Source organism: Macadamia integrifolia, chromosome 14 (assembly GCF_013358625.1).
Source record: "Macadamia integrifolia cultivar HAES 741 chromosome 14, SCU_Mint_v3, whole genome shotgun sequence".
NCBI lineage: Eukaryota > Viridiplantae > Streptophyta > Magnoliopsida > Proteales > Proteaceae > Macadamia > Macadamia integrifolia.
Window position 1 is genome coordinate 5149750 of NC_056570.1, and position 24785 is coordinate 5174534.

A 24785-nucleotide genomic window follows, 5' to 3' on the forward strand; every position below is an offset into this window, starting at 1 on the left:
CCCCAAAAAAAAAAAAAAAAAAGAGATGCTATTTTCAGGAAAAAAAAAGCATTAAACTAGCATCCCTTATGGGATCAAATCCTGGATAGGATACAAGAACCAGCCATGGTTGGGAATTTCAAGAGCAATATTTTTGACAAAATCACAACAATAATAAGAATGCTGTCAAGGTTGTGGTTACACAACTGATTTTGCAGTTGATTGTCAATGCCCTGCACCATAAAATATATAAAAAAATGACGCTTATATACCTCACGGCTTATATTTTTAATGTAATAGACGAGGAATGCCATTATAACCCAAAGAATCACAAGCGTCAAGTTACTATATGTTGAGAAGTTCGAGATCTGCAAAAGCAAATAAAAGTATTGAACAGGATGAAAGACTGTATAAAAGGCAAAACTCCCACATTAGACTATGAAAACTGGTTATACATAGAATACAAGAAGGTTACCCATTTAAATATGGATTTGCGATACTTCCCTGAATGTAAGCATACAGAACACAGGCAGTGGATGCTCTTTGCCTTTTTAGAAGCAGCACGACATAACTTGAGTATTGTGTATGGCACTAAAGGCAGTGCCATTATGGTTAAAACGAATATTGGAAATAATGCACTGTTTTCCTCTGAAGCAGCCATGGTGACTTTCAGTATATGGAGACTTGCTGATAGTTAGTATACCTGCAAAAGAGATTATTGTTAGACCCCATCAAATGCAAACCTCCGAACTAATGAACTCTAACAGAAGCAACTGCTCTCATGTTTTACGTCCCAAGAACTTAAAGATATGGCAATTAAGGAGGAAAATAATGACTTGAATAAACGAATCCATCCATGCAACCAGAGCCATAAGCCCAAAAACCCTTTTAATTTCCACAGGCTAGAACCAAAATTACAAGGAAAAAGATCAAGAAAAGCAAAAGAAACGAAATCCAACTCAAATTCAAATAAGATCATAAATCCGATACACAAAACAAGAAGAAAGCTCGTAATCCGCAAATCCTAATATCCAGACTAAAATAAAAAAAGATTCAGAATCAGCGAAAACAGAAGGACTAGCCAATATCAAAAACCAAATAAAAGGAAGAAAGAATTAATTAAAAACAACCAAGTAAACTATATTTTTAGCAATATCTAAACCAAAATCCAAGCACAAAACAAAGAAGAACAATCAAGAACCAAGCTACAATCCAAATAACAAGAATAAATTAACTCAGAACAACCTCAACACGATTTATAATGGAAAAAAAACTTTAAAACGAAGAGGAACCAACCTGTCACACTAGTTCAGATCTGAATCCATACGACGGCGAATTGAGAGAGAGAGAGAGCGGAGAGTCGGCGACGAAGTGAGCTTTCTCTTCCCCCCGCCTGCTTCTCTTTTCAATCAAATACGTTATTATTATCTGACGGGGGTTAAATTAGTCATTTTAGTCATTTAATCTCACCGAGTGGTCGCAGCCTTTCTGCTTCTCTTTCCATCCCACACGTTGAAGGAGGGTTAAATTCGTCATTTCATTTATTTATATCTCACCGGGTCATCGTAGGCTTTCTCTCTCTAGTGTTTTTTTCCTCTATTTCGATTTTCTCTTTCTAGTTTGATTAGAATTGTTCCGTCGGATGAAATTATTCATTTAAAATTATTGTATGATGGAACTTACAACCTAAAAGTACCTCTCCGGCCTCCTCCCAGGTATCACCTCCCTCGTTCGATCTGCACAACGAAGGAAGAAGTTAATTTGAAGAGAAGAAGATATAGGAAGAGGTGATCAGTCTTCAGGACTTTCTCTCTCATTCTTCTTCGATCTGAGGAAGAAGCGTTCTGTCTCTTCTTCTCATTTGCTTTGTCTGTCTTGAGATCAGACTGAAACATGCTTGATTGTTTATTTTCTGTTTCATTTTAGTTTGATTTGGCATTGATAAAGTAGCGGATGAGCAATCTTCCTCCGAGTTGCGACTGAAATTGTTTCTTCTCTGGCTGGAATCCGACGGGATTTTTGCTCTCCCATCCTGTTTTGAAAGGTGAATTGGATTTTTTTTTTAATATTAATTTTGGATGTTTATCTCAATTTGAGCTGAAAATCAATTGGAAGTGCTTTCACATTTTATTAATTTCTATCGTTTTCCGTTTCTGTTTTTTTTTTCCCCTCCTAATTTTGGTGTCGATGATTTGATGTTTTAAGGTCTGCTTATTGAGGAGCATTCGTTGGATTCATTGCTGATAAAGCTAGGGAATTTACTGAGACTCTAGGGGATCATTATTTCTCCTAACAAGTAAGATACACCAACATCGTGCTAATTTGTGTTGAGGTAAGTATAATCGCATTATGGATTCATTCTTGTTGGAAAACCAACCTCCATTATGGTTTTGTGAACTAATAAATTACATATTTAATTGAATTTTTATTTTTATCAGAAAACAACATGAAATGGAACACTGAATACTGTGGGATCTTGTGGATTGAGTTTTATATAACTTTTGTTGCGAATTTATTATATTTTGATGGCTATTTCCAGAAATTCTGTCATGTTCGTTTTTTAATTGCATGAATTAATAAACTTTAACTTTTGCTTCTTAGATGAAAGAGAGTAGAGCTGCGAAGTCATCTTCTGTTGGCTCACTTCCACTTATTCTGGACATAGATGACTTTAAGGTAAAATTTGAAGTTTAAAAGTAAAATGTTTTTTGCTCCAAGAACATAACATAGGTATTGTCATTTCGGAATTGCTGATGGTTTGTCTTTGGTGGTTAGTATTTTCAAAGGGAAATGAACTCAAAAACTACTTTTCTCTTTCTAGGGTGACTTCTCTTTTGATGCATTATTTGGAAACTTGGTAAATGAACTTCTCCCATCATATCAAGAAGAAGAGATAGATTCTTTGGAAGGTCATGGCAGCCTTGGTGGCAATGATGCCTTACCCAATGGACACATGCGGGTTCCGTCTGATGTGGCAAAGTCAGCACAAGGAGTCTCCACTCCATTATTTCCAGAAGTTGATGCTCTCTTATCTCTATTCAAGGATTCTTGTAAAGAGTTGGTTGATCTCCGACAGCAGGTATGTCCTTTGGAATGAAGTTGATGGACTGTATATCGGTTTCCTGTCGACTCTTTATCTGTTTTTGGTTGAAGGTGGATGGAAAACTGTACAATCTGAAGAGGGAGGTTTCTGTCCAAGACTCTAAACATCGCAAGACACTCTCTGAGGTGAGTGTAGTGAGAAAACAGCAAAACAGGGTTCATAAGTTATTTATAATTGTCTGCATGTCACTTAGATTGTGAGAGGATGGCTCAATCAGAGGGAATGAGGGTCTCCCATGTCTGGCAAAAGAGCACAGAGTTTTTGCATAATTCAAATAATTGCAGCCCATTGTGGCCAAAAAAAAAAAAAAACACTCGAAGGTCTTCTGCCATTATTACAATTAATGCCTATGGGTTCCACAAATCACCACCCAACCCAGGTTATATGTGAAGAACTTATTGAAAATGAGATTCGTTCTCTCTTTGCTTTTCCCTGTAGTGGCTTCATTTGTTTTCTTTTTTTGGTTCTAAAATGACCCTCCGTTTTCCACCTATGGGAAAATTTGGCAATTCTATTGTGGGGGCCCTTAAAATGTACATCAGTTTTTCTGAATCTAATGATCATTTGCATATATGGTGCAAACTGCATTTATTTTCCAAAATTTTCTTATTTATTTCAGCTGGAGAAAGGTGTAGATGGCCTATTTGAAAGCTTTGCTAGGCTGGATTCACGAATCTCTAGTGTTGGACAGACTGCTGCAAAAATCGGAGATCATCTGCAGGTAAAGTGCATGCCTGTGGTTAGCAATGCCTTACAACTGGGCTTTTCTGACACATTCCATGCTCTGTTGTTAACGATATGTTATAAATTCTAATTTCTATTTGTGAATTTTATCAAATTGTGTAGCACCTGATAGTTTAAGTAATGCCATTGTTGTTTGTCAGAGTGCAGATTCTCAGAGGGAAACTGCGAGTCAAACAATAGAGCTCATAAAGGTATCTTTCATTATGGTTGTGACTTCCCCCTTTCCTAGTGATTTATCACTTTATGCCTCTTTTGTTTAATTTGTTCTTTAACATCTTCTCGTTAACACGATTGCTGCAGTACTTGGTGGAGTTCAATGGCAGATCTGGTGACCTAATGGAACTTTCACCTCTATTTTCTGATGATAGTCGTGTTGCTGAGGCTGCTGCAGTTGCACAGAAATTGCGTAAGCTGACATAATTTTCTTGTGCACCTATTATATATTGTTACATTTTCACCATATCGACTACGAAGTCTTTGGAGTAAGTTGATTAATCAATATTGTAAGATGAACAGACTTTTTTCTCTCTCTTCTAGAAAGCTAAAGTAGTGTAATGATGAGCATTTAACTTTAACTATGAATAATTTCAAGCTTTCTATTTACTTTCTTGAAAGATTGAAAATTTATTTGAAGATAAAGGGAAAAGGAAAAGGGCTAGGGTGTAACGATTTGGTATTCAACCACGGCAATGGCTGTTCTCTAGGCCTCAGGTTTCCTAACAACTGGGATATTGACCATTTGGAGGTGAATGAGATTCAAGAATCTGTAGTTTTAATGCCCCATATTCACATAAGAGAGGCATATGCATTAGACCCTAGACAGGACGTTTCATTCCATTTGAAATCTAGGTTAGTCAATTTTCCCGTCAATTCTCTGGCAGCAGTGGTTTCTATAGGCACAGTTTGAGGAATTGGATCAGATCGGTATCAGCCCTGTCCGATTCCAATTCTTCGCTGATACCATATCTCTGGATCAGTACGGATGAGGGGTAATAAGGTAAAAAAAACCCCTTTTTTATGACAACCTGGAGTATTTCTGTCCGATCCAGACCGATCCGGATTGGGATTGGTATTGGCCCTGTTCGATCCTGAAACCAATTCTGGTATCTTAAACCATGTCTATAGGTCTTTGTTGTATGGTGGGACATCCATCCCAATAAAGCTTCTGTGACAAATTTTGGTAGCTTATTTTGTAGTTGGTAAGACGGCGTAAGACGTCTATGCCAAAAGATTTTTGCTTTTGGATGAATAAAATATATTAAAGGAGAAGAAAGAATATACAAGGGGGGAGAGGCTTACAGGGAGCCAAGCAAAAGGGAGTGATGCAGATGCACAGCCTTAGACCGATCCAAACCCTTATGGATGTCTAGATGGAGATGAATCAGATCAAATTTGGAATCAAAGGTACCAATTTGGAACCAAAGCTATTAGGATCTTTAGGATTTATTTACTTCTATTTTGGGAATACATGCAATATTTTATTTTGATTACTTAAGTAGGAGATAGTTGTCCATTAATTTTAGTTTCCAATTAGAATAGGTTTCCTTTTATGTTGGCTCTTGTTTATACCAATGTAACCGATGGGGATAGAGGGGTTGAATGATGAATTAATTATGTGGTTGAAACCTTGTGGCTTGCTTGGTCGTGTGACCTTCTTTCCCCCCCCCCCCTTTGTGTGCACTCTTTATCTTTCTTTCTCTCTTCTCTTTTTCTTCATCATCTTCATCGTCGTCTTCTTTTCTGTTTCTTCTCTGTTCCAGCAACCCTAGCATTCAAGCAAGAGAGGTATCGAGCTCCCTTGACTCTTCATCTTTCCATCTTAGATTCTAGGAACTTAGCCAATACCCTAGGGCGACCCAGGTTGCCAAATCCGAGACCCATTAGTTCCCTGAACTGGAGTTTCTAACCTGAGTTTCAGTTCTGAAACTAAGTCCACTGCCAGATCTGTTTCAGCAGCCCTAGATCTTGCAATCACTAATTATCTGACTTGATGGTTGCTTGCATTCAAGAGCCTTATGAGTGTAGAGCATCTCCCTTAAGTTTCAGACCCATCTGATCCATATTGAGGGAATTCTCTCCACTTGAAGACTCGCTGGACCTCCACCGGTTCTTCTTGGCTGGAGGTTGAAGACAACCATCATCGTGGATTGTCAAGAACTCCTTTAATTCCTCTTTTCCCCGAATACCCCTCTCCTTCTCCCATGTTCTCCTTTATCCTTAATTTCCTTTTAGTTCCAAGATTGTCCCTGAACTATAAATAGTAGACCCTCTTAAGTCCCATTGCTTCTTTGGTTACAAACAACCCCTTGGAATTTCTGGAATATTACGGTACTGCCATTGGTTATTAGATTTGAGTTTTTTGCACAATAGAGTGGGCCCATAAGTGATCCGATTTTAGTCCTTGGACCTTGGATCCGCATCAGAGAGCTAACCCAAACGAAAAGGGGGAGGGGAGTGGGGGGGCAGCAACTAGGGATACAGACCATCAGAGGGGGGAGTGGTGGATATGATAGAATGGTGGAGGCCCAGGAGACAACAATGAGCCTGTTCCTTGGGGAATTTCTAACCGAATAGCGGGGGAGGGAAGCAAGCTTGGAACTGATGTGAAAATAGATGGCTTTCCAAATCTTGTCATAAGAGCGAGAGTTGGATGCCCATCTACGTAGGGCCAAAAGATATCAATTTCTCTTTATTCAATAAGTTTAAATTAAGACTAAGAATGACTTTAAGAACTGCTATGAATGAATTTTTTGTGGGGAAAAAAATTGTTAATTCATGTCACAATCATAGTTCTAGGTTTTGCAAATTTCGACCCACCCCAAAATTTCCGAGTTTCGACCCTAATTTTGGAAAATTTCGACCCAAATTTCTAGAATTAGCCCAAGAAAATACCTGGTTTTGACCAGGTTTCAGAAATTTCGATCAAATTTCAAACCTTGAGACTCACAATGTTTCAAAGCCTGAAATTGTTTTCATTATTATTCTGAAGAGTTATGCCCCTCAGATGTTTCTGTGTGTAGTAGTTTAGTTTAGTTTTTTTGTTATTTTTTTTTCTGAGTAGAGGTGCAAATGTAAACTACTCTACCGTGACATTTCATCATATCATAGGGGCATTTGCTGAAGAAGATATCGGAAGACAGGGCATTGCTGTATCGTCCGTAGTGGGAAATGCAACAGCAAGCAGGGGTTTAGAGGTTGCAGTTGCGAATCTTCAGGACTATTGCAATGGTGGGTTGGTTGTTGTGAATTGTTGCTGTTTTGTTCTCTGTTTTGCAAGACTCATATTTTGTGCTGTATTTGTTTCTTTTCTTTCGCAGAATTGGAGAATAGATTGTTGGCTCGGTTTGATGCAGCCTCACAGAGAAGGGAGCTATCAACAATGGCAGAATGTGCAAAAATTTTGTCTCAGGTTATTTACAAGAATTTTATCTGGTTGTACTTTTTTGTATTGTGGGGAGGGTTTGGGGATTTGTGAGATTGTCTTCAAAAATAACTTTCGAGGTTCAACATCTTGTTTTTCTATTAGTATTCATCGAAGGCAAATTTCTCTACTCGACACCTAATGTCTTCTTATTTCCCTTGTTAGGCCTTGGTCACATTTATTAAACACCAACAAACCAATTCAACTGACTTCACCCTATCTTTATTCTAACCTTTCTAGTCTTGCTATTCATCTGTCTCAACATTCTCATTTCACCTTAACATCTTTTGTATTTACGGGTCTTATCTGCTCGCATTGTACTCAGGCAGCTCAGCGTGTCTGATCTTATAAATGTTCTATAGAAGTTTCTTTTAAATTATAATAATGGCATATGTTGATTACGTGGCAGTCCAGAGAGATCAACTTCCACTGCTTTTAATTCAATGGCAACATTGTCCTGAGATTTTGCCCTCTTTGAGCAACTTCTAGTAGTGAAATGTCAGTAACATTGTATTTTTTACTTCAATTTTTATGCAACTATCCTTTTAAAGGGCAAATTTAATAGATAGAATCTCATTTATGTTGATCATATATCATTTATCAACTCTTTTTTGGGGTTATGCAGTTTAATCGGGGTACCAGTGCCATGCAACACTATGTAGCTACTCGACCAATGTTTATTGATGTAGAGGTAATGAATGCAGACACAAGGTTGGTTCTTGGAGATCAGGGTTCAGAAGCCAGTGCTAATAATGTTGCTCGTGGGCTTTCTTCATTGTACAAAGAAATTACAGGTTCAAAAGATCTTCTTAATTTTTGACGGAGCTGGATTTGTCAATGGCTTTTGATAATCTGGTTTGTTTGGTTTGCAGATACTGTGCGAAAGGAGGCTGCCACAATAATGGCTGTGTTCCCTTCCCCTAATGATGTCATGTCAATTCTGGTGCAGGTATTCATGGAAGGAGTCCTTTTGTTTTTTTTTTTCACTTTATTTTTGTTGCATCCAGTTGTTTAAACTTGGGGTTTGAATCAGATGTTCATTTTTGCACATATCTTGTGGTTGAATACAGAGAGTTTTAGAGCAGCGAGTTACAGCTCTTCTCGACAAGCTATTACTGAAGCCATCCCTTGTGAACTTACCTCCCGTTGAACAAGGTGGACTTCTAGTGGTGAGTTAAATTATTGGAGCCTTTAACATATCAAAGACAAAAAATTAGTGTGCTGTTTTCTCCCAAGCCTGATCCCACTTTAAAGTTGAATTTATATGTTCTCCCTTTTTTTTTTTAATTAATGAATTAATTATTTAAAATTTTTTTTTGAGGTGAGGTTATAGTATCTTAGAGTGCTAGCGGTGGCTTATGAGAAGACACAAGAACTTGCTAGAGAGTTACGAGCTGTGGGATGTGGTGACTTGGATGTTGATGGTAATGCTATACTTTTCTGTGTCTGGCTCTCTAATAGAACTAGTTTGTGGTGTTAGATGTGTTCTAATTATTACCAGTCAAGAATGGATTGAAAATTTTCTGCATGGTTGGCTGATAAAGTTTTATGTTGCTCTGTCTCTGTTTGCTAATTTAGTGGACAAAATTGCTTTCACATTTGGAATGGAATTAAACCTTCATCCATGACACTAGTAGATCTTATATAAAAATACAACTTTTAATGGTGCTACAATTATAGCTGCACTGATGCATGTAAAGTGATTCGTACTAAGGAAACTACATTTTTAAATGATTATTTTGTTCGCAAAATTATTATATGCGGGATTCCTAGCTCTCTGGTCCCTTATATTCGTGTTCTAAAAATAAACATCTATTGATTCAGGCCTTACGGAGTCTCTGTTTCTTGCTCACAAAGATGAGTATCCTGAGCATGAGCAAGCTTCCCTCAGACAACTCTATCAGGCGAAGGTTTACACCATTATTATTTCTAAATCCTGCAACTCTGGTTCAGATTGCTGAATTTGGTTCGTGTTTGTCCATTATGTCAACCTTATGTATTACATATTCTGCAGATGGAAGAATTGCGTGCTGAAAGCCAGCAGCAGATAGAATCGACTGGGTCAATTGGACGCTCGAAAGGAGCCGCAATAGTGTCTTCCCAACAGCAAATATCCGTCACTGTAGTGACAGAATTTGTACGATGGAATGAAGAGGCAATATCTAGATGCACTCTGTTTTCTTCCCAGGTAAAAATCTTTCAGGAATCTTGTTCGACAGGTTTTGCATGTTTATAGGTTTGATTGATGATTCGTTGTTACCACAGCCCTGATTTCTTTTTGGATACTAGACCTCTGGTAGGCATGGTCTAACTGAGTTCAATTTTTGATGTGAAATGATGTTCGGTCCTCCTCTACATTGAAGTACATGGTGTTTCTTGAAACTTGTTTCTGGAAGTATGTAATGATACATGAATCCTTTGAAAATCCCAAGAAACCCCTGTTGTGGTCTCCTTTGAATTCCTGAGTTAAAAAAATCAGTTCATTGATTCTGATATGAGAAAATAAGAGCAGAGAGAACTGTGAACTGTTGCTTTCTTTTGTCGTACTTGTGACAAAATCAGAATATATGAAAAGGGGGGATCCTTGAGCTACGATAGGATTCAGAATAGTGCCTATCATGGCCTAGGTCCACCACTAAAAGACAACTAAAGGAAATGACAGTGACTTGACATAAACTATAACTCAATATAGACTCCCACTGTTGACTTAACGCAAACATTCCCCCTCACGGTACATATATATATATATATATATATATCGTAGACTCCAGCTTGGAACAACAAGGACAGACAACCAACATAATCCAACATTTCAACTTGAACGGATATAACCATATATAGAAGTCAGTAGTCAGCAACACCACATTCCAGTTGCTATACAATCATAAGCACATCAGTGATTAACACTGCAATGGAGAGAAAAAATCTTCTTGTCGAATGAATCCAGACAATGACGAGTAAAATAAGTGGTAGAGGATATCAGCCATTCAGCCGCAAGACAAAATATCATAATGACAACATTGTAAGCCCTTCTCAAGGGAGGCAAGTAGTAATCTTCACAAAGACAAATAAATATGCAACATAGGTTGCTGCGAACCACAGATAATAGCATAAGGTAGTTGTGAACCATAGATAATAGCATAAGATAGCTGTGAACCACAAGTAACAGCATAAGGTAGCTTCAAATAGTGTAAGGTAGTTGTGAACCAGAAAATAACAGCGTAAGGTTGCCAGGAATCACAAGTAAACATCTTCATTAGAAAATAGGTTTGTTGATGACAAGAGCAGGTAACTCAAGCATACAGGTGGATGACATTACGCCGATGACACGAGTAAATGATAATAATCTTTGAAAATAGATGATAATAACCAATCACCCCCTCTCGTGTAGCACTATGCATGGACAAATAATGCAGGAGAGAACAAAAAAGGATAACTCCAACAACAGTGGTAGCAAATAAAATCACGGCCAGATTTAATCCAATCTAAGCAAATAATCTTTAAGTGTCTTTGCAAGGAAAGAACCAGCATCCAATATAATATAAACAATGTGTGGCATCCACATTCAATATAATATAAACAATGTGCAAAATCCACTTAAGAGCAGCAGCAACATCATCACTCCATGCAAGTACCCATGTTCAAAAATTGCAACTCCAAACTGATGCGATCTAGGGGTCCGAGACCCTAAATTTGATTGTATCCACTGAGAGGTCGTCTTCAACCTCGTGTCGGGCAGTGAAGGCAGAGGGCATTGTATCCACTCATATGGCTGAAATTCCAGGTAGAGAATCTATTCACCTAATCCTGCTGAATCTAACAAACGCCAGTTCAAATACCCTTCTCAAACTAATACCTGCTGGTCCAGACTGAAACTCCACTCTGAAACTAGCATCAATGGTGGATGTATGAGATGAAATTGGAGGGTTTGGATCATCTATAGCAGAGGTATTCCCACCCCAAATTTCAGGAAGAGTAGAGAAGTAATGATGGAGATTGACCTGCTACAGAGGGGGCTGTTACTATGGCCAGGGCAAGGTATCATGGATAAAGGGTTAAGAAACGAGAAGAAGAGGAAGGAGATAAGTCTTCAGTGAACAGGGCAGTAGTGCAACTGAGAAGAAACCAGCAGAATCTCTTGTACAAAACAAGCTTCATCCTCCAGCCAACTCAGCAAGAACACTTTGTACGTAGTTATGAATTACCACATTCTCCAAAAGACGGCAACTAAGAAAAGCAAGGCACCATCAAAACGGTAGAAACCCTACTTCTTTTTAGTGGATTAACTAGGGTTTCATTTATATAATTGTTTCTTTTTCTTCTTTATAGCTTTGATATCATGTGACAAAATCACACAACAATGACAGCAACTCAGCCTTATTCCAACTAAATGGGGTCGGCTACATGGTTCTTTGCCTTCCAATCAGCTCTATTCAACATCATACTTGATACAAAGCCTAAGCTATGCTCGTCTTTCCTCACTTCTCCCAATGTCATTTTAGGTTTGCCCCTAGCTCTTTTAGATCTTTCAATCTGAATCAAATCAATCCTCCGTACTAGAGCATCCAAAGGCCCACGTTGAAGACTCATGGTTTAAAGTATCTTCGATACCGATACCGATACGATACCCTCCGATACGTATCTTAAATTTAGCCGACCGATACGATACACCGATATGAAACATGGAATTTTTAAAATCCTTTCGTATTGATATATATCCTATGATATATATCGATATGCACCAATACACTATCGATACGTACTGATACTTTATGGAAAATATAAAATTGAGGTGAAATATACGTTTCGGTATGTATCGGTACATATCGGTGAGTATTTGTATGTATCGATCGGTACATATCGATGAGTATCAGTATGTATTGGTGAGTATCGGTACGTATTGGTGAATATCGGTATGTACTGATACAGTGCACTATAGTCATATAATGGCCAAGATGGGTATTTTTCAGAAAACACAATTTTTTGAGGGGTTTTTGTTCCAAAGTTACTGCCAGCCATATTTCTCTCTAATTAAAGTGGAAATCAAGGTTGAGAACAAGGATTTTACATTTATGGGACAACTACAAACCTTGAATTCTTAGTGCAATACCCCTAATTTAGTGTTTATGCATAATATATGTTATCAATAGCTTATTTTAATAATTTTTTTATGCAAAAGTATTTAAAAAGATGTTTCATATCCATTTATGTGCGTATCTTTAGCGTATCTTAGCGTATCTCCGATACGATACGATACCCTCCGATACGTCTCTTAATTTTGGTCGACCGATACGGTGATTGATATTGATCCTTTAATCCTTGCGTTGAACATGGTCATGCCACCTCAAACAACTTTCTCATACTTTGTCATGTATTGGAGCTACTCCCAAACCATCTCTAATATGAACACTCCTTACTTTGTTTCTAGTTTTACCACTCATCTATCTGAACATCCTCATCTCTGCTACATTGAGTTTATCTACATGATGCTTCTTCACTGCCCAACATTTCGCGCAATACATCACAATGGTGACAAAATCAAATATAATACACTAGAATCTATGAAGGAGGAGAAAGAAAGGAGAGAGGAGTAGAAGAAGATAATCGAGAGAGAAGAAAAGGGGGGACTCCTAGAGCCACATAGGATTCAAAACATTTCCCATCATGGCCTAGGTCCACCACTTGTATTGCTATTATTAAGAGTCCTACTAATGTAGAAATCACAAGTGATCCAATCCCAGGCAGGATCTTTACTAAATTCAATATAAACCAAATTCTGGGACAGAAAGAATGAATAAGACAAAAAAAAAAAGAGAATAAAGGAAAGAAAGAGAATTTAATGGAGGGTTGAGAAGGGGGAAGAACTAGTGAATGGGCATCTCACCCTCTGGTTTAGGCACCTCACCCTCTTAATAACAGCTTTTAACTAAAGAGTAATCACTCAATAATTCATTCATTCAAACCTGAGAATTGATTTCATAAGCTCCTCTATTTAAAGAGGGCAAAATAACTATCCTAACATAACTAAGAGCTAGTTTTCAAATAGGACTAAACACTCCTAGTGGGACTTAGATTCATAATAGGACTGAACTAGAACTCCAACATAGAGTAGGTAACTAACTAGTCATTCACTAATAGGGAGACCTAAACTTACTTAAACTAAAATAACAAAAAAAATAGACTCAAAATAGGACTCTAACTAAACTAATGAATTAAATCCCGTTTTTATACTTTCTACGCATATTTTAGGCCCATTAAAGTGGCCCATTACAAAGAAAACCCATGGGATCAAAGGCCCAACACATATATAACCCAATCGAAGGGCTTATCTACAATAAAATAAGCCTATTAAGTGACTTATTTACATCAACTCGTCCTCTCTTAGAAAAAATTCGTCCTCGAATTTTGTAGAGTGTGAGGGTGATTATAGCATGGTGTTTGTCCCTCTTCGACCCATAGAAAAATTCAGGTAGCTCTTTGATAATAAAACTATAGTCTAGAGTGTGAGGAGCTCGATCTTCAAGATACTTTAATAGGATGACGAACTCCATATGCTCAACCTCAACATCATCGGATGTATCTATAGGGTCGTCTTCTAGTACATCTTCTACCAATGTGTTCTTGGCCTCCACAATTTCAATCTCAAGCTCCTTAGGATCTTCCTCTTGGCTGTTCACAGTCATCACAGTTTTTGTAGTGTCAAGTTTCTCAGTCTCAACCTCATTGTCCATTGTGGTAACCTTGTTGCTTTCAAATTCTTCCACATGAGGCTTGTTGATAGGAACATCAATGACTAGCTCTTCCGTGATAATAGGAATTGTTGGAATTTGTTCAACACTAACCTCAACTTCTGACTCTAGTTTATTGCTCGGAGGTGTCTTATCTTGTTGCTCCTTTGCAATAGAGGCCGATGATTCCTTCATGCTCTTGTCAATTGTGGGTAGCTATTGAAAATCTGGTGGAAGGAAGTACATTCTTCATTCCTACTTAGATAGGTACATGCCCGCCAACTCATATTGCATCTCGTCCCACGTTCTAGGTTTATGTCCTTGAGATTGAAGTTGCCTTTCCCGGACTCTCCATTGCATACGAATTACGAACACAATCACTCATTTGGGAGCAAATGTATTGAAGCCATTGCGTTTCTATCAAGTTGTAGTTGTCAAAGTACACATCTAATTCATACATCCATTCAAGGAATTCCTCACGAAAATAACATGGCTGAGCATTAGATGGGGCAGCAGTAGCCTTAGTGTTGGAGTGAGTAGCAGTAGACTTTCTTAGTTCAACTATCTGTTGGTCACATCCGTCCAACCTTGTAGTCAAGGTTTGGAGGGCTTTCCACACATCTTCCAGAGTGATTGTTGGGGTTTCTCTTCAGCTATAGCTCTGATACCACTTAATGTAGAACTGGGTCACAAGTGATCCAATCCTAGGCGGGATCTTTACTAAGTTCAATATAAACCAAATTCAGGGACAGAAAGAATGAATAAAACAAAAAAATAAGAGAATAAAGAAAAGAAAGAGAATTCGATGGAGGGTTGAGAAGGGGGAAGAAGAACTGGTTAATAGGCATCTCACCCTCTGGTTTAGGCATCTCACCTCTCAATAGCAGCTTTTAACTAAAGAGTAATCACTCAATAATTCATTCATTCAAATCTGAGAATTGATTACATAAGTTCCTCTATTTAAAGAGGGTAGAATAACAATCCTAACATAACTAGGAGCTAGTTTCCAAATAGGACTAGACACTCCTAGTGGGACTTGGACTCATAATAGGACTAAACTAGAACTCTAACATGGAGTAGGTAACTAACTAGTCATTCACTAATAGGGAGACCTAAACTGACTCAAACTGAAATAACAAAGGAAATAGACTCAAAACAGGATTAACTAAACTAATGAATTAAATCCCATCTTCCTACTTTCTACCCATATTTTAGGCCCATTAAAATAGACCATTACAAAGAAAACACGTGGGATCAAAGGCCCAACACGTACATAACCCAACCGAAGGCTTCTCTGTAATAAAATAAGCCTATTAAGTGACTTATCTACATCACCTACTGAAAGACAAATTATAACCAAAGACAACTAAAGTAAATAATGGCTGAACATAAACTATGACTCAACATAGACCCCCAATCTCGACTTAAAACAAACGCTCCCCTCACGGTATAATATCTAACTGTACTCTACATAACAAGGATTCAGACCACATGTAGTGTCTGATTTGGCAACTTTAAAATTTGGACAAGCTTGCACTTCTGTGAAAGTTAAGGTAGAGCTATAATTGAATTGTCAAAATGCATCGTGACCATGGAAGGGGTGTTAGAGGTTATCAACTAGCCCAATCTCATCCCCCTAGTCGATGTAGGACTAAAGGGTTAGCCCCTCAATGCCTCTCTCGTTTCTTGCCCAACCTTCGGGGCTCAATCGATCTAGGCCGTTTCTTTGGCGTGCAATTTGTCCCCCCAGTTTGAGGAATCAGATCAGATCTTATCGACCTTGTCCAATCCCGATTCTTGGCCGAATTGTATCATTGGATTGGTACGGACGAAGGGTTATAAGGTAAAAAAAAACAGGTTTTTTTTTATTAATGACAACCAGGTGTATTTCTGTCCTATTCAGACTGATATGGATTGGGATCAGATCGGTATTGGCCCTATTTGATCTAAGACCGATTCCGGTATCTTAAACCATGCTCCCCGCTTGCGACACAATGTCCTTGTTGTGGCCCCACATGATGTTGGGGTCCGCTTTAATTCCATTTTTAACTCCCCGATCCCACACAAAGCCACGATATTGTCCGCTTTGGGCCGAAATCCTCAGCTTTAAAACATGTCGTGACCATGGAAGGGGTGCTAGAGGTTATCAACTAGCCCAGTCTCTTCCCCTTAGTTGATGTGGGATTAAAGAGCCTACCCCCTCAATGCCTCCTCCGTTTCTTGCCCAACCTTTGGGGTTCTATGGATTTGGGATATATCTTGGGTGTGATATGATCATACTCTTCCCAGAGACCAATGACAGTTGTACTCGCGGCTATGATGTATGGGGCAGAATGGTTGGCAGCTATGAAACGGCATATTTATAAGTTGTGTAGTAGAGATGAGGATGTTAAGATGGATGTGCGGGAAAACTAGGAAGGATAAGATAAGGAATGAACGTATTAAAGTGGATTTGGGAGTTGCCTCAATTCATGATAAGCTTCGGGAAAGTTGTTTGAGATGGTATGGCCATGTTCAATGGAGGCCATCGGATGCACCATTAAGGAGGAGTGATCTAATCCAGATGAAGGATTTAAAAGATGTAGGGGCATGCAAAAAATGATTACATGAGAAGTAGTGAGGACAGACATGCATAAATTAGCCCTTGTCCCGACTATGGCCTTAAATAGAGTAGAGTGGATGGCTAGGATCTAGGTAGCAGACCCCATCTTGTTGTGTCTTACTTCTTTACTGTTTTTGATCATCTGTTTCCTTTCACTTTTACTTTTCCTTTTCTTTATCCTTGCTTGGATCCATATTGCCGACCCCATTAAGTTGTTACAAGGCTTTATTGTTGTTGTAGGAATGATCTTAACTCTCTGCTTCATTGTAATGATCTTCTGGTGGAATTGGTAAACCTTAGCTGAGTCACCCACTTGGTCAAAAGTTTTGGAAACGCTATCCCAAATGTCCTTGGCAGTTTCTCATAAACTTCCTCTAAAGTCCTAATCTCAAGCTTCATTGAGAAGATCAGCCAAGTCATAACAATGGGTCACTTGAGTTAGGAGCTCGAATGGTGCCTATAACATACCCAGGTTCCCCCCTACCCCGTAGGGAAGCTTTACAAAATGAGCCCTGTCCAAGTAGTTGGTGTTGTCCAACTTCACAATGGAAATCTAGGTATTGGGGTTTTCAAAGGTCATCTAAGTAGGATGAGCACTACTTAAAGCGCTAGCCAAAGCTTTTGTAGGTCCATTTACCTCAGGCATACTGTAGAAACACACTCAATAAGTGGGGAGTACACACTCTACCCAAATACTCCTTCCCAATACTAAGAAAATATTCCTACAAGAGGAGCAAACACAACTTGAAGAAATCCAACTTAAATACACTCTTCAAGGTGTAGCATTATCCAACAACAACTCAAGAGGCCCAAACAATATAGCTCATCAACCCAAGACAGCAGAAATCCATCACAAACAACAGTTCAAGAGTAGGGGAAAGAAAAAAAAAAGACAAGCAGGGATGGTGGTACCTTGAGAAACAATAAGAAATGAGTTGTGGATCAACAGCTCTTCTCCTCCAGAATTGAGGCCTTATGGGGGTAATAGGGGGCCTTGGATGATCCAAATAGATACTACCCCAGCCTCAGCAGTAGTCAGATGTGAGAGTGCGACTCCAAGACAAAGCTAGCGGTAATGGGGGGAAAAACTGCTCTTGGTCGATTTGGTCCCGAGCATCTATTTTTTCACGTGAGACCTCCTCTTGGTGCTTCTAAGATCTTCATCCAAGCTTATCTCATGATTTCTTCGAACTTTTCACATAATAGTCTCTTCCTTGGAACCCCTTTGTCTCCTAGGGTTCCCAAAATGGAAGTGGAGAACTTGTAGCACGACTCTCAAACCAAAACTGTGGGCTATGATACTAAGTTGAGATCTAAAGGTTGCAAGAGAACAAAGGAGCAAAAGAGATGCTGGAGTAGAAGGTTGATGAAGAAGTAAGAGAGAAGTATTGGTAGAAATGTAGAATGATGTGTGAAAGTATTGGACTACTCTCACCTATACTGATTCACTACCAATAATAAAGGGAAATTACATACCTACCCCCATGCTAATATAATGAGCTAAGAGAGGTAGAAAGGTAAAAAAAGGTAATATAACAATACAACATAATATAACCCAGTATCAAAGCACCCTTATTACATGAACGCTAACAATTCTGTCTTCCATTTCCCTTTTTATCCTATGGATATCTGAGTTCGCCACTTTTTTTTTTTTAAATGTGTATTTTATATTTTCATCAATTAGTCATTTTCATGAATTTGCACAAAAGAACACAAGTTTCATTTTCTCTGTATTATTTTATAGTTTTAATTTTGGTCAAACACGAACAAAAAAATCATTTATTAATTTGCATCTTTAACAGCTTGTCCAAGAGAATTGCACACGCAAGTTTTCCGTTTCTTCTTTAACTTCTTAACCAAGAAGGACCTTTAATTAGAGTGCCAGTGATGGCACTAATTTGGTATAATACCTTTTTCTGCCATCACTACTATATCCAACAGTTTCTGGACGTGGTATATACCACCAAGGCTGTGATATCATTTGCTTGCTCTTTTCCTGATGTACTCCTGCAATTTGATGATATCCATTTTCATTTTGCACATTCCCGTGATGATAACCTGTTAAGCGTGAAGTCTTTACATGTTCATCTTGTGTTTCACTACAATTGATCCTTAATGTGTTCTGCAGCAGCCTGCTACTCATGCAACCAATGTGAGAGCGGTGTTCACTTGCTTGCTTGACCAAGTAAGTATGACTAGTTTTAATTCTACATTCTGCTCTGCAATTAAGCTCATGTTTATTACTAATTTTAGTTCTACATTCTGCTCTGCAATCAGGCTCAGGTTTACCTGTCCATGACACCCCGGTGGGATTAACTCAGGGTTGTTACTTTTTGCAGGTTGGTCAATATATAACAGAAGGGCTAGAGCGAGCAAGAGAGAGTTTGAATGAAGCTGCTGCTTTGAGGGAAAGGTTTGTGCTGGGCACAAGTGTTAGTAGAAGGGTGGCTGCCGCAGCTGCTTCTGCTGTAATTGCTCAACCATGCATCTTACAAATTCCAGCTCTTTTGTATTAAAAATTTTAATTCAGATAATTTGTTTTTCATCGGAAAAAAAAGGAAGGATATCATGAAGCTGTTCTTATTGCGGCTTTTTTCTATGTTTTCTATGAAATTGAAAATTTTCTTGAATCAAGCATGAGAAAATAGATTGGCAATGATATGTAGGCGGAAGCTGCTGCTGCTGCTGGTGAAAGCAGCTTCAGATCTTTCATGGTCGCAGTGCAACGTTGTGCTAGCAGTGTAGCTATAGTTCAGCAAGTAAGTTGCCTTTGGACAGAATTATATATGCTGCTATTGTTTTTGGGTATAGATTATTCACCATGGGTGGATATTTGAAGCTCTAATTGGTGATGTTTGATCCTTTCTCCAGTACTTCACAAACTCTATTTCTCGTCTATTACTACCTGTCGATGGTGCACATGCTGCTTCCTGTGAAGAAATGGCAACAGCAATGTCTAGTGCTGAGGCAGCTGCTTATAAAGGGCTTCAGCAATGTATTGAGACTGTGATGGCTGAGGTTTGGACATAATTGCATATAAGCAGCACATCTATAATCTAGGAGATTGCTCCTTTAGCATTGACATAATTGTGAGAAAATTTTGGATACAACCATCAATGATGACCAGATTTATCTAGGAGATTTGCTCCTTTAGCATTGACATAATCTAGGAGATTGCTCCTTTCACATTTTTTTTCTTCACTTTATTTTTATATTTATTATAACAACGCTGAAATTTATTTTATATTTTCATGGAAGTTTGTTGGTGTACTTGAATTTCTCTTTCTTACAAACTAAACCATTGTGCAGGTAGAGCGATTGCTATCTGCTGAACAGAAAGCAACAGATTACCGGTCTCCTGATGATGGAATTGCTCCTGACCATCGGCCAACAAATGCCTGTACAAGGTACATCCAACTATATTATGATTTAGGAGAGAACTTTTTTTTTTTATATTAAGGTAGTTCATTCTTGATGCTTTTTCCTTATCTTCAGAGTTGTTGCATACCTCTCCCGTGTACTTGAGTCTGCTTTCACTGCCCTTGAAGGTCTAAACAAACAAGCTTTCCTAACTGAATTGGTATGGTAATTTAATACTTTGACTTGTTTCTCCCCTCTACCCCTCCTTCTTGGATTGGTTTATGTTGAAAATGCTTCCTTGCCTGTTGTTGATCAAACTGTGTCACCTGCTGTTGGTATTTTATCCTTGTTTGCGCATGAATGCATGTGTATAATTTTCTAAAGTAATGAGCATGCTTGCATCAGTACACCAAGATCTATGCATGGGAGAAGTATCCTCTATCCATGCCACTTTCCTGCTCATGCCTCTGAAAGGGATATGAAAAATGTAGGGGGTAGGCTTCTAAATGCCCTTGTTGTTATTAGTTTACCCTGCAGTTGCTTTTCTACCGCTTCCAGAGGCATGAATGGAGGATCCTTTGCTGCATGCATGACTATCTTGTTGGATTGCTTTAGTTTTAGTACATTGTGCAAGTTCAGCTAAGCTTATTGGGCTTCTGCTTCTTTGATTTTGAGAAGTCATCTACTCAAGATGAGAAGGTCCAAGACGTGGATAAAATAACAGGTGGGCATTTGGAACCTTTTTCCCACTAGAAGCCAGGAAGCCTGAGAAGCTGCCCCTCCCCCACTTCTGACCTGCTTCTCATGCAGCAGCAGGGTGCTAGAGGCTTAGCCTAACATGCCCTTCTTACGTATTTCTGTTAGGACTCGGAATTTGAAGAACTATAACGACATTTGGCATTCACTCATATCCACTGAGAGAAGCTATGTAATTCTTGTTCTCGTGTTATTCCAGGATGTTATAGCAGCAATCTATTTTTAGATATCCATCTTGTCTATATTTCTTTGTTTCACTTTTATATTAGCACCTATTGGCTATTGTATGGCTTTATTTTCTTAAGTTATGATAAGGATGTGAACGTTGTGATTTAAGGGAAACCGCTTGCACAAAGGATTGCTTAATCACTGGCAGAAGTTCACTTTTAATCCCAGGTAATGGGCCTTCGCTTTCAGACTTCCTTACTTTGATGGTTTCATTATGTTGCATTAATATGACGGCAGTGAGTTCACGTTGAGAGAATTGATGAATAATGAGTATTTCTTTTTGTGTAAACAAGAATGACACTAGATATGAAGTTTATGAGCTTCAGGGGTCTTATGCGAAAATAATTAAATAAATATTACCTTAATGCTTTTTCTTTCACTTAATCCTTGTTTCTTAAAGTCCGGTGGATGAAAATACTTAATCTTGGGAAGGAGCTGCTGAACTAATACAAAAATTTCTTTTGGGACTAGGCATCTGTTTGTAGTTCCATTGAAGGAAGCAGGCATGTACTTATATCCTAGGATGCCTTGGTACAGATAAAGGTCTAAACAGCGGGGATTTATATCTATAGGCACAATTTTGTTGCCTATTTAATGTGCAATGCCAGTAGCGTGGCTAGCTTGATGTTCAATTCTTTGATTATGCCTAGATTGTTGGCCTTTTTCAGGAGTTGTAAGATTCCTATCATGTTGAGGGCTCTAGCTTTCTGTTTGTATGTATATTAATTAGGGCCTACAAAATCAAGTCTTCATTAGGGCTGTCAATGGTCTGTGCCTGGCTTGACTTTGAACTTTAGGCTCATGGACTAGGCCTCATCCTAGAGTCTTAAGACTTGTTAAATTCTGAGTGGAGCTTGACTTACTTTACCAGCTTGTTGCTCATCAGGCTGGCTGGGGCATAAGGCCGAGCCCTTGGCCATGGTATGGCTTTATAGTGATGCCATATTTTTGCGTTTTAGACAAGACCGGCATTGATTCTCTTTGAGTGTCATTTACTGACCAATGGTAATAGGATTCGAACTAACTAAAGTAGAAAACTAATCAAGAGAGATTCTGTTGTATTAGTGCCATCTAATTTTAAAATAAAATTTGACTAACTGAGGCTTGCCATTAAACTGGATTAAGTTCTGAGCAGTAAGGTTTTCCAGGGAGGCCCCTTAGTTACACCTGGGGTGTTATTTCACATAAGTGGTCATCGACCTAGGGTTATAGAATTCTAGGCCTGTATTGTTCCCTGGTCAGCCTTGACCTGTGACTTCACCATGCAGAACTGGTCCTGTCACCATTTCTTGATGTATCCCCCTCCCCCCTCCCCCCTCCCCCTTCTACCCTTGACTTTTTAGATATTTTTATTTTTAGAGAAAACAACCCTGCTTTCTATTGATTTCCCCATGCTCTGTTTCATTTACTTATCAATGTTTTTCTCTTTATGCAGTGGCGGGCTGCGGTTGAAGCGTGACATAACTGAGTATGGGGAGTTTGTGCGCAGCTTTAATGCTCCCACAGTCGATGAGAAATTTGAATTGTTGGGCATGTAAGCGGCGCAGTTTCTGAAAATGCTTCTTATTTCTGTGTTGGATATTCTATTATCAGATTTTTAAGTTTATTGAATATGAAAGAGTTTTTATTTTTATATTTACTTTCAGCATGGCCAATGTCTTCATTGTTGCGCCCGAAAGCCTCTCCACATTGTTTGAGGGAACTCCTAGCATCCGGAAAGATGCACAGAGGTATGCATTATTTGCAGAATTTGGTGCTTCTAATAGGCTATTAGTGATTTTGTGTGACAAGCAACTGTTGCTTTTGCTGTCAAACCAGGTTCATCCAGCTTAGAGAAGACTATAAGAGTGCCAAGCTTGCTTCCAGATTGAGCTCCTTGTGGACTAGTTCTAGTTGAAACAGAAGTGTGTTCCCTATAGAGAGCCCAGCAGCTATGATTGAGCTAGAGATAACCAGCCACTTTATTACATGCATTAGTGGAAACAGGTATCAGAGAGGTGCTCAAGCTGCCTCTGAGCTGTTTGGTTGCAAGAAGATTCTGAGGAGCCAAGGCTATACTAAACCAATCGATACGGCATTCCTGTGGGTAACGGATGAGTGTCTAAGACCGATGATTCAATGCAAATGTGGATGGAAAGACCAACAGATTTGTTCTCCATGAATATCACTGGATATATGAATTTATTTCTCCTAACCTGCCGAAATGTCATTTTAGTTATCAGAGGGGGATGGGTCTACTGTGATATTTCTTTCTTTTTCTGATTAAAAAAACACCTCAGGAGGCTCGTAACGTTGGCATTCGTTCGATGTGGAATTGGCCAGGTCAGCATGCAAAAGCTCAAATTAGGTCGCTTACAAGATAAAAAAGGCTTTCTTCATGGGCATTGGTATATTTTGTGTGAAGGTTGACTTCGCCATTTGAAACTTTATACAATCCATGGAGGAGAAAGTTTTTTGATACCCAGATGAAGAGATTCGAATCTCTTCATCCACCGTGATTGGACACAATGTTTGGACTCTTGGAGCAGTGATTCTCATCATTAACTCCCGCCAGATCAAATTTGAGGGTCAGATTTTGAGGAATAAGAGATTCTTTCCTCACCATAGGTGAAAAAAACTTAGTACATCCATGAATTTATTCAAGTTGGAGGGAATTCCCCAATTTTATAACTTTAGCTTTGTTTAATGACTTTAGTCAACTGTCCATCAATATATTCAGTGATTTAGGTCCTTAGCGACTGGCAAACAGAAAAAATTGCTATGGTAGCAGAACTAGGAAAGAAGTTGCCTGGAATTGTCTAAGTGAAGATGCCTTAAAACCAGTCTTAACTGAAGGTGCTCTTGGGTTTATCACTGTCCAGTTGCTCATTTTTCTCTCTGCCATGAACTCGCAGGTGGGGTGTATGTAGCTGAAGAAAGTTGATGAGATCTGAAAGGACTTCCTTTGGGATGTTTGGGATTTTCTTTTGGATACTCACTGGGAATGATAATGGGAAAATTGGAAATCACAAACTTCACCTCTCTCTCTCTCTCTCGTTCACATTTCGGTCCATTTCAAAAGTAGGTTTGAGTAATCCTACTTTTCCAAGCCTAGCTTATCAGCTAGATTAGGAGCCATGGAAAGTACATAACTATCCTTACATAAAGTGTCAGCAACTCCCAAGGCCTCCCATCCCTACTGTGTTAAATCCCCTGGAAACTGCTTGTTGCAAATCTACCAATGCCCTTCGCTCCTTCAATGGTCAAAATCTTATATTGTACCTTGGGAACCATGGACCAAGTATTGGTACCTCAAAAGACCTAAAACTGCTTGTTGCTAAGGATGTAAACGGATCGAATTCGGCTTGAATAGGAGCCTATCTGAATTCGATCCATTTATCCGACCGGATATCTAAAATGCTATTAAATTCGAATTCACTTATCTTAATAGTAATAGGATATTATTCGATCGAATCCATTTAACAAATGGATATCGAATATCTGAATCCGAGAATCTGAGAATCCGATTATCCAATTATAATTTAGATTTCTTTGCTTGCCCATGTGTAATTTTAAATGAAAGCCATCACACATGCTCACCCACTCACAACAAATACATAAATCAATTCAAGTAATTTTGTTTGGAATCACATAGCCTAGAATCACAACAAAAACAAGCTTTAAGAGCATAATCCAAATCTGTTTTTAGTTCAAATGTCGATAAGATATGAGGCATAGAGAGTAGATTTATCTATTAAAAAAAAAATAAAACACTTGGTACTCCAATAACTACAGAAATCTATCCTAACCAACTGAACTCAACTGTCTTGACCAATTGAACTCAACATAAATCCATCCTGACCAGCATCACATATGATATTTCTA

At 38.6% G+C, this 24785-nt stretch overlaps 2 protein-coding genes across 4 annotated transcripts in view; one reads left to right on the forward strand and one right to left on the reverse strand.

Moving 5' to 3' along the window:
• The window catches only part of LOC122061875 (dnaJ protein ERDJ2-like), a 10288-nt gene extending 8894 nt beyond the window's left edge, over positions 1-1394 (reverse strand). Inside the window, exons 1-3 of the mRNA XM_042625398.1 lie at positions 1276-1394; positions 455-682; positions 252-347 (exon numbers count right to left, since the gene is read on the reverse strand). Of these exons, the coding sequence (XP_042481332.1) occupies positions 252-347; positions 455-640 (282 nt within the window). The 5' untranslated portion in view covers positions 641-682; positions 1276-1394. The remainder of the gene's footprint in view (positions 1-251; positions 348-454; positions 683-1275) is intronic.
• A 212-nt stretch (positions 1395-1606) lies between these two features.
• Positions 1607-23211, forward strand: LOC122061625 (exocyst complex component SEC10b-like). Of its 3 annotated transcripts, none has more exons than XM_042625015.1 (27): positions 1607-1766; positions 1906-2023; positions 2185-2311; positions 2581-2655; positions 2801-3058; positions 3133-3207; positions 3702-3803; positions 3967-4017; positions 4127-4232; positions 6935-7054; positions 7144-7235; positions 7873-8041; positions 8120-8196; positions 8318-8416; positions 8581-8671; positions 9072-9157; positions 9262-9435; positions 18706-18762; positions 18917-19045; positions 19244-19336; positions 19449-19595; positions 19887-19984; positions 20073-20157; positions 21031-21089; positions 22357-22455; positions 22568-22651; positions 22740-23211. In XM_042625015.1, the coding sequence occupies exons 4-27, from the start codon at positions 2581-2583 to the stop codon at positions 22816-22818; spliced, it is 2505 nt and encodes an 834-aa protein (XP_042480949.1). In that variant the 5' UTR covers positions 1607-1766; positions 1906-2023; positions 2185-2311; the 3' UTR covers positions 22819-23211. The 3 variants fall into 3 exon arrangements, with proteins under 3 accessions (XP_042480949.1, XP_042480952.1, XP_042480950.1); XM_042625018.1 differs by having other exon boundaries at positions 18709-18762; XM_042625016.1 differs by having other exon boundaries at positions 2185-2275.
• Positions 23212-24785: the final 1574 nt, after the last annotated feature.